General features: G+C 43.5%; 1 protein-coding gene across 1 annotated transcript; it reads left to right on the forward strand.

Moving 5' to 3' along the window:
• Positions 1 to 3,041: 3,041 nt before the first annotated feature.
• On the forward strand, positions 3,042 to 4,364 carry LOC129348522 (calponin homology domain-containing protein DDB_G0272472-like; the record flags this gene model as incomplete). Its single annotated transcript, XM_055008878.1, has 2 exons — positions 3,042 to 3,794; positions 3,846 to 4,364. Coding segments are annotated over exons 1-2 (1,272 nt in total), but the record flags the coding sequence as incomplete, so codon positions are not given.
• Positions 4,365 to 9,620: the final 5,256 nt, after the last annotated feature.

Here is a 9,620-nt window from a genome sequence, read left to right on the forward strand (position 1 = left end):
GAAATAAATGTCATGTAGATAAAAAAAATACATTTATCCCAGTTTGAACATTAAGCAACTCATGATGTTAACAGAGGCTTTAATATTGTAAATCATCTTTTGCATCAAGGCCCTCTGAGCCTGATGTGCATCACTTTAGGCACAGAAAACCTCAAATAAAGAGTAAAAATGTTCTTACCTTCTGGATCCAGACGTGCAGATCCCATGAGATGATCCCTTTAAATGCAGCCATGCAGGTAAAATCTACACAAAACATAATAGAATCCAGTTTTTCTGCAGGAAACTGAGCCACAAATGTGAGTTTAGTCCAAATCCGACACTGGTAGACGCCAGGATGCAGCAGCAGCTCTGGGTGGTCTCCTCTCCACACTTCCGGCTTTATTTATCCGCCTCAGGTGCGCTGTTTCTGGCTGCTCCATGTCTTCAATCTCCGCTCGTCCTCGGTTCTCTGAGCTGCGTTTAGTTTCCAAACCCAATGTCTAAAACTTCTTCCAGACGCGAAACAAAACGTTCAGCGTCTTTCAACAGTCGCTCCTGTTGCAATGAAGGAGCCACGTGCGCTTCAGCAGCCAATCAGCTGCTTTGATAAGGCCGTGACATCATCAGGACACCTGCTGCCAGTAACAGGTGCGTTGATGAAGCTGTGCTGCATTCAGGGAAGTCCTGTTTTTTTACAGGCTGCTTCACTGTCATGGTTCAAGCTTTTACTCTGCACTGTAAAAAAAAATCCTGTTTGGCCTCAATGAAAATAATGTTTTTGAGTTCTGATAACTTCTAACCAACAAACTACTGTGAGCTTAGAGGATTCACTTTTCCTCCCCAGTCAAAGGTAGTTTTATTTACCTGTTCCAGCCCTGCTGAAAATAAAAAATATATAATAAATTACAACAGTTTGTATCCATCTCTTTGAGTTAAGATGACTTTTGGTGGAATTATTTCCAACCAACAAACTATATTGAGTTCAGGGAATTCATTTTTCCTCCACAATTAAAGCTATTTTTATTACTAATCCTACCAATGTGAAACTGTCCAGACATGTTGAGATAACAGAGGGGCTCACAGTGAAGTAAAATTAAGTTATCAGGCCAATTAAAAATTACTTGAACTTGAATTTCATTTTAAAATCAAGTCAGTGCAGAAATTTTAGTTTAATTTAGACACAATATTAAATTAATGCAATGTTATTATGTCAGCCCAGCTTTTCAAATACTGTTTGCAACTTCAAAAGTTTATTTAAATCTGCATATTAGATTTTATTTCTTGCCTGATGAAGATTTAGCACCAAAACATTGCACCAATAAATATATCTTTAGACGGAGTGCAGGACTGGATTTTACAATCATCCATTTAGTTGAATGATGGGAAAAGGTCCTTGAATTTCTTTTTGACTCCAGTGTAGACATACAGCTGTAAACACTAAAGATTCAAACAGATCTGTTACCAGATAAAATAAGATCAGATAAAATAAGATAAGATCAGATCAGATAAAATAAGTCTTTACTGTCACTGTTACAGAAACAATGAAAATCTGTTTAACATTCTCTGTATTAACAGCATTAAAAAATAAACTATATAAGGCAATATTTAACACAAACCAAAAAATACATGTACAGCTGAAATCTATAGAAAAGAGCAAATATGGACCAGAGGTTTTGTGGTTAGAGACCAGTTTCATGTATGATTCTTGCACATAATATAAATACCAATAGATAAATAAGATCACTTTATTGATACCTTTATTGATACCTAGCCAGAGACATGCAGTACAAGCAGTACAGACTGCAGCACAATAATTCCCTTTATGATTAATACAATTTTATCTTATTTTATAAGATATAACAACAAATTTTAGAAAATTATGTTTTGACTTTAAATCCCAAAAGTGCAAAATGCTGAGTGTACCTTTGCCACTTCTGCCAGCTGATATGTCCTGCTTAAATTACACACAATGTATGAATTTAAAGAAATACATTTTATTTTGAAAGGCCATCAAATTTCACAAACCCCTGATCAGTTTCTTTTAACGTCTCTGACCTTTTAATTTGAAAGTGTGGCATACTTCACAGAATCAGTGTTTCTTCCTTAGCTTTGAAATTGAGACTTTAAAAAAAAAAAATTAAATCTAGATAATAATAGAGTCACTCACGAAACCTCTGTTAGTGGAAATGGGCTCTTATTTTGAAAGTGAACCCAATACTACAGATTTGTCCATTATGTGTGTGAAAAAGAGACAGAAGTTCTGTTCTGTAAGCTCCTTTGAACATCAGGGAGATTTTATTTTGACAGCTTAGCACAGGGGGAAGTCATGATGTGGCGTTTTTATTTTGAAAAGCCAGCATATTTCAGAGTCCCTTGTAACATTCTAGAACTTTTATTTTGATACTGTGCTGTACCTCAGTGCATTCTATTAATGGTTTCAGCTGACTAGCTGATCTGTAGGTGTATTTTTTTTAAATGTTTTGTTTCCACTTCCGGAATGGAGGATTTTAGAGCTCTCTGCTTTGTGATTCACACTGAGACTTCATTGTGACATCATGTGTGACATCATGCGTGACATTAGCACAGTATAGAAATGTAGGATTGAACAGTGAATTGTCAGAACCACCCACTTCCGTCTAGAGTCAACGACAGCGAGCGAACCAGCGAGCAGCTAAGAAACCACAGCGAGGAATTAATCAAACTCACCAAACCAGCAAAACCTTGGACCTTCTTCCAGAACTTCAGCGTTCTTGAAGAGTCCACAACTTCTACAACCATCTACAACTACTGCAGTTGTCACATTTTCTTTCTATTCAACACCACTGTTGAACTTTTCCAGTACCATGGCCAACAGGTACAATGCAAAGCGCAGAGGAGGCCCTACTTACCGTGGACCCAACCATCACCATGACAACCCCGCCGGCCCTCAAAGCTCTCGTGGCGCCTCTCAGGAGGAAAACCACTACCTGAGAGAGCACAACCACAACATGAGCATTCGAATCAAGGAGCTCATCGCTGAGAACCAGCAGTACTCCTTGAAAATGCTGAGCTCTAAGTCCAGGATGGAGCACCTGCAGGAGGCTCTGCTGGAAAAAGAGAAGGAGCTCCAGGACGAACGGCAGCAGAACCAGGAGACAATCTCAGTCCTGGAATTGCAGCTCAGAGAGCGCAAGGAGGCCCAAGAAGCGGCTGAGAACACCATCAAGTCTGATGAACAACAGGACTTTGAGGTTTCCTTTGACAACATGAAAACGTTGTCCGTCAGTTGGGGAGACTACATGGATGAATCGGATGAAATGCGAGAGCAGCTGGAACTGAAAGACAGAGAGATCTTGAATCTCAAAAAGGAGATCCAGAGTCTCTCTGCTGCTCTCAAAGCCACCCAGAACCTGCAGAGAGACGGAGACAAATCTGTGGAGGACAGCAAAGAGCTGCAAGAGCAGAAAAAGGCCCTCGATGAGGAAAGAGAAGAGGTTCAGAAAGCCAAGAAAGAGCTCAAGCAGAAGAGCAAAGATCTGCACGAAGAAAAGGTCTTTCTGGAAAAACAGAAAAAAGAAGTCCTAGTAAATCAGATAGCTGTTGAGCAGAAAGACAAAGGGCTTCAAGAAGGAAAGATATGTTTGGACAAGCAGAAAAAAGAAGTCCAGTCAAGTAAGAGAGAACTCGAGCAGCAGAGAAAAGATCTGCAAAAAGAGAAGAGTTCACTTCTTGAGCTGAGAAAAGTATTGGAGAGAAACTTGAAACAGCTGGAGAAGAAGAACTACGAGATGCAACACGTCGAGGAGGAGCTGGAGCAGGACAGAAAACAGCTGCAGAACAAAAAACATGCAGCAGAACAGATAAAGAAAGGACTTCAAGCTGAGAAGAAAGAACTTGAAAAGATTCGAAAAGTTCTAGAAGCTCAGAATGTTGAAGTCAACAAAGAAAAGACAGAAGTGGAGAAACAGAGGAAGATTCTGGACGAGAAACAGAAAGAACTGGACGAGGTGAAAGAGAAAATGAAGGAGTTTCATCTGAAGGTGAAAGAGGAGAAGAAAAACATGAAAAAAGACATGAAGACCAAACTAGAGATGAACCACATCCTGGAGCAAAAAAATCTAGAAATCCAGGGACAGATTGATGAACTGGAGACAGAAAAGAAAAAAATAGAAGAAGAAAATCAAAGACTCCGGGACGAGAAAAAAGAACTGGAGCAAGAAAAGACAGAAATGGAGGTGAAGCATGAGAAGCTGCAGAACGAGAACCAAGAACTGAAGAAGCAGAAAACAGAAACAGACGACAGAAACAAAGAGCTGCAAGAAGCCAAGATGAAGCTGCAGCAAGAGATTCAAGACCTGGAGGCAAAGCAGCAAGAAAAGGAGCAAAACAAGAGGAAAAAGAAGAAGAAGGTGGGCTGCTGGAGCTGGATGTTCAGGAAGTCCTGATGTGGACGAGGCTGATGAGCTTCCTCTGACTCACCCCTTCCTCACCCTCCACTCCCCCTTTTTCTCCCTCCTTCAACTCTCATCCTCCTTCTGCCTCCACCTTCCCCATCCTTCCTCCATCTCATCTTCACCTCTCTATCCTCCATCTCATCTTCACCTCTCCATCCTCCATCTCATCTTCACCTCTCTATCCTCCATCTCATCTTCACCTCTCCATCCTCCATCTCATCTTCACCTCTCTATCCTCCATCTCATCTTCACCTCTCTATCCTCCATCTCATCTTCACCTCTCTATCCTCCATCTCATCTTCACCTCTCCATCCTTCCTCCATCTCATCTTCACCTCTCCATCCTCCATCTCATCTTCACCTCTCTATCCTCCATCTCTTCTTCACCTCTCCATTCTCCCTCCATCATCCAAAAGAACCTTCCTCACCTCCTCAACCTCACCCCATCTTCTTCCTACTTCACCCCATCACCCTTTTCCTCTATCTACTCCCTCTATTAAACCCCAAATCCCAGCAAAAAATCCCTAAAAAATAAAAAAAACTCAAAAGTATTTCTTTATGTTCTTGCATATTCTCCATGTTATTTATTACCTCAGTTCAATTACCAGTGTTGCTTTTTACTCTTCTATTTTAGCTGTAATTTAATTCACTTATTTTATTTCAGTAATGTGAATGAAAGCTTATTTGCAGATACACTAATGTCTACAATAAAAGAATGTCAGTTCCCAGCAATAATCTCAAAAAAGAAACACATTAATCCACCATGTTTTCCTCAGAAAACTCTGACCTCATGTATTATATGTGATTTTATCTCCAGTATCTGATTACTAGCAGCTACTGCAAGGAAAGGTCTACATTTTCTGCTATTTTGTGGCAGTTTTGCTCATCACTTGTTGTCTTTTAAATCTGCAGGAGCATTGGATAGCAAAAATATAGATTTTAAGTGGAATTTTAAGCTTCAGTTGAACAAGGTCTTCACTTTTATTCTGCATTTTTGTAACATTTTTGTTCTCCTGATTTTGAGATTTTTCAAATAAAGAATGAAAATCGATAAGGCAGAACCAGAGGGATCATCTTTTTATTCTTGTTACGTCCCGACAGCTAGGGGATAAGGGAGAGTAACACGTAGGACAACAAAGAGGCAGGAAATCTGTTGGTGAGACGTCAATCGATAAGACGTTTATTTTATCCAGCAAGACAAATCCAACACAGCACTCCAAAAGATCCAACACGGGTCCCCTATACCCGTGTGAGACGAGACAACACCACACCACACCACACTCTGGGAGCTGATCTGGCCCATTGGCCATGACGTTCAGGCCGACTCATCTTTTAACCATCCCTGCCGATTGGTAATGAGCCACAGGTGCACCTGGCCACTCCCACTGAGCATACCTGGGGACAGGGAAAAGAAAAAGAAAAACACAACCTACCTTATCTATTCAACACAGAATGTAACACCCCCTCCCATAAGAACAAACATCTGTTTGCGCACACATCTGATTCAAGTACACCACCTGTTATTGCAGTAGATGTACCAAAATAATGCCGCTATTCATACACGTGACAGAGCATCAGCCACCACATTGCAAGCACCTTTTTTGTGCTTAATGTTGATGTTGTAGTTCTGTGCCAACAGGGCCCAACGCATCAACCGCTGGTTGTGGTTATACATTTGTGCCAGAAAAATGAGGGGATTGTGGTCAGTATAGACCGTCACTAGTGTTGAACTGGAGCCTACGTATACATCAAAATGCTGCAGGGCGAGCAACATGGCTAATGTCTCTTTCTCAATGGTGGAGTAGTTCAACTGGTGACGCTTGAATTTGGTGGAGAAATAACTCACTGGGTGGCACACATCCCCCTCACCATCCTGCAGCAAAACAGCACCAGCTCCAGTCGCACTGGCATCTACCTCCAGTTTGAAGGGTCGGGAGAAGTTAGGAGCAGCGAGTACAGGAGCACTGCAAAGAAGAGACTTTGCAGCATTGAAAGCATGTTCACAGACAGCATTCCAGTGGAATGGCACTCCAGGGCTACACAACCTGGTCAGGGGGGCAACAACCACAGAGAAATTTTTACAGAAACACCGATAATAACCCGTCATACCCAGAAACCGTCTCAATTCACGTCTGGTTGTAGGAGCTGGGTAGGATAACACCGCTGCAACCTTTGCATCCACAGGACGAACCTGCCCATGTCCCACTTGCTTCCCCAGATAGGTTACTGTTGCCTTTCCAAACTCACATTTCGCAAGGTTGAGGGTTAGCGAAGCGTTAGCAAGCCGCTGAAACACAACTTTCAGACTGGAAACATGGCTGTTCCAATTGCTTGAGTGCACCACCACATCATCAAGGTACACTTTACAATTTTGTACATCCCCCAATACAATCTGCATCAATCGCTGGAAAGTGGCAGGGGCATTCCTCATACCAAATGCCATCATGGTATATTGCATGAAGTGATCCGGTTGTAACAAATGCTGATATCTCAGAGGCCCTGGGAGTTAATGGAACTTGCCAGTAGCCCTTCAGGAGATCTAGTTTGGTGATGAAGGTGGCTGGGCCAATGCTGTCGATCCAATCCTCCATGCGAGGCAATGGGAACGAAATCAGGGACAGTAACTGCATTAACCTTCCTGAAATCAGTACAAAAACGAGGAGTACCATCCGACTTAGGCGTTAACAAACACGGAGAGCTCCAGGGGCTGCAACTGGGCTTGGCTAAGCCATTGTCAACCAAGTACTCGACCTCTTTTTTCATCTTCTCCCGTTTTTCCATAGGACAACGGTATGCATGCTGTTTAATAGGGATAGCAGCTCCAACATCAATGTCGTGCTCAATCACATGAGTGCGGGAAGGCACATCACCAAACAAAGTGGGGTGAGAGCGAATCAAACCAACAATGTCACCACGTCGATCATCAGGGAGATATGACAAATGTGCCTCAAGGGTGGACAGAATCTGAGAATTCAACAACCTACCACACTGTTCCCCTACAGAGGGCTCGACCAAACCATCTGTCAATGCATCTGCATCAACCAGGACAGCAGATGCGGCTGTCTTTGCAGGGCACTCCTGCTGGACATTTTCAGAAGTCTCCTGGAGCGATATGACTTCAACATATTAATGTGACACAAACGGGTTTTCCTTCTGCGATCCCGGTGTTCGAATGACATAGTTTGTGTCTGATATTTTGCTGTCTACCACATACGGACCTGAAAAAACGAGCAGAGAGAGAAGAACCGGTCATGGGCAACAAGACCAACACTTGATCACCAGGGTGGAATTGCCTCTTGACCGTCTTTTTATCATATCGTCTCTTCATGCTGCTTTGAGAGGACGAGAGGGCCTGCTTTGCCAATACAGATGCACACTGCAACCTATCTTTACATTCTGAGACAAAAGCAAACAGGTTAGATTTAGAGGAACCTGACACAAGCTGTTCCTTCAACACCTTCAATGGCCCACGCACGTTGTGACCAAACACCAACTCAGCTGGACTGAATCCCAGTGACTCCTGTTTAGCGTCACGGATGGCAAAGAGTATGAAAGGCACACCCTCATCCCCAGCCCCTCCCTGTATCATGGCAATATTTTCCTCAGCATAGATTTCAATGTCTGATGCCAGCGTTCAAGAGCTCCTTGTGACTCCGGGGTGATAAGCAGAAGATGTGGAGTGAGTGACACCAAGTGAAGCGCAAAGTCTGCTTGAATGCTTTAGACATAAAATTGGTTCCCTGATCTGTCTGCACAACCTTAGGCAACCCAAAAGTGGTGAAAAATTTCATCAATGCCTTGCTGATAGCGGGTGCAGTGATCTTCCTTAATGGGATGGCTTCAGGAAAACGGGTGAACACACACATGATGGTTAACAGAACTGGTTACCAGACTTTGTTCTAGTCAGCGGACCCACACAATCCACAATCACATGGTCAAATGGCTCACCAACAGCAGGAATAGGATGCAGAGGGGCTGGAGGCACCACTTGGTTTGGTTTTCCCACAACCTGACATGTGCTGCAAGTGTTACAGAAATTAGTCACACCAGCCTTCATACCTGGCCAGAAGAAATGTTTCAGGATGCGGTCATAAGTCTTGGTGATTCCTAAATGCCCAGACCACACATGCTCATGCCCTAATTCTAGCACATGCTGTCGATAATTAACTGGTACAACGAGTTGATACACCACTCTCCAGTCCTCACCAGATTCAGCTGATGTCTGTCTAATTGCGGAGCCCATTTGCGCATTAGCACGCCATTATCGAAGAAAAACGTCTGCTTTTTGTCATTACACCTTACTGTCTGGATCACCGGTGGACCTGAAATATTTCGCCAAGGAGGGATCACTCTTCTGCGCCTCGATGAGCGCCTCACGGGTTAAAGGCAAAGACACTGCAGGAGGAGGAACAGGGACAGTTAACTCCTGCAGTTTCCTTGGAGGGTAGCTCACCGACTGACCAGCAGGGGGTAACCTATCCTCAAACAGAGCAGAAGCAAGCTGTGAGTCACACAAGTCAATATCCCTCGGCCTGCCCACGGGCCTTTGCTCGGGTTAACACACTCACAGTAAATATCTCAGGATGGCTACGGGCCACATCGTCCTGCACAGGGTCAGAAATGGGACTGGCAACAACTTCAGCCACAGGATAGACCCTGCCCCCAGCAATGTCATTCCCCACAATTAAATCAACACCATCAATGGGGAAACTATCTCGGACCCCACCGAAAAAAACCCAGCCACCAACTCAGTATTAATATGAATCCTGTGAAGATGGGCAGTTATAAAACCCATTTCAATACCCCTCACTATTGCACTCGTATTGCAGGAAGTCCCCGCATGGAGCGGGCAGCACATCAGAGAGGATAAGAGACTGGGAACAGGCTGTATCACGCAGCAATGTTACGGGGCGCTGGTCCTCCACCCTACCTGTGAGGGAGACGAAACCTTAAATATGAATGGTTTAAAACAGTCATCAGGTGCCTTCGGAACACAGGCAGGAACGGTGGGAGTTCTAATCAACCCTACACCTTTGGGCTGACTTTGAATTGAGCCCCGTTTGCTCACGTTTCAATGCTGCACATTCAGCTACAATATGACCTGACTGGCGGCAGAAAAACATTTCCTCTCACCCGTAGGACCCACTGATGCACTACCTGTCACCTGCTGCTCTGCTTGCTGAGAAGAATCACGGAGGGAGGAGTCACG

Source organism: Amphiprion ocellaris, unplaced genomic scaffold (genome assembly GCF_022539595.1).
Source record: "Amphiprion ocellaris isolate individual 3 ecotype Okinawa unplaced genomic scaffold, ASM2253959v1 Aocel_unscaffolded328, whole genome shotgun sequence".
Lineage (NCBI taxonomy): Eukaryota > Metazoa > Chordata > Actinopteri > Pomacentridae > Amphiprion > Amphiprion ocellaris.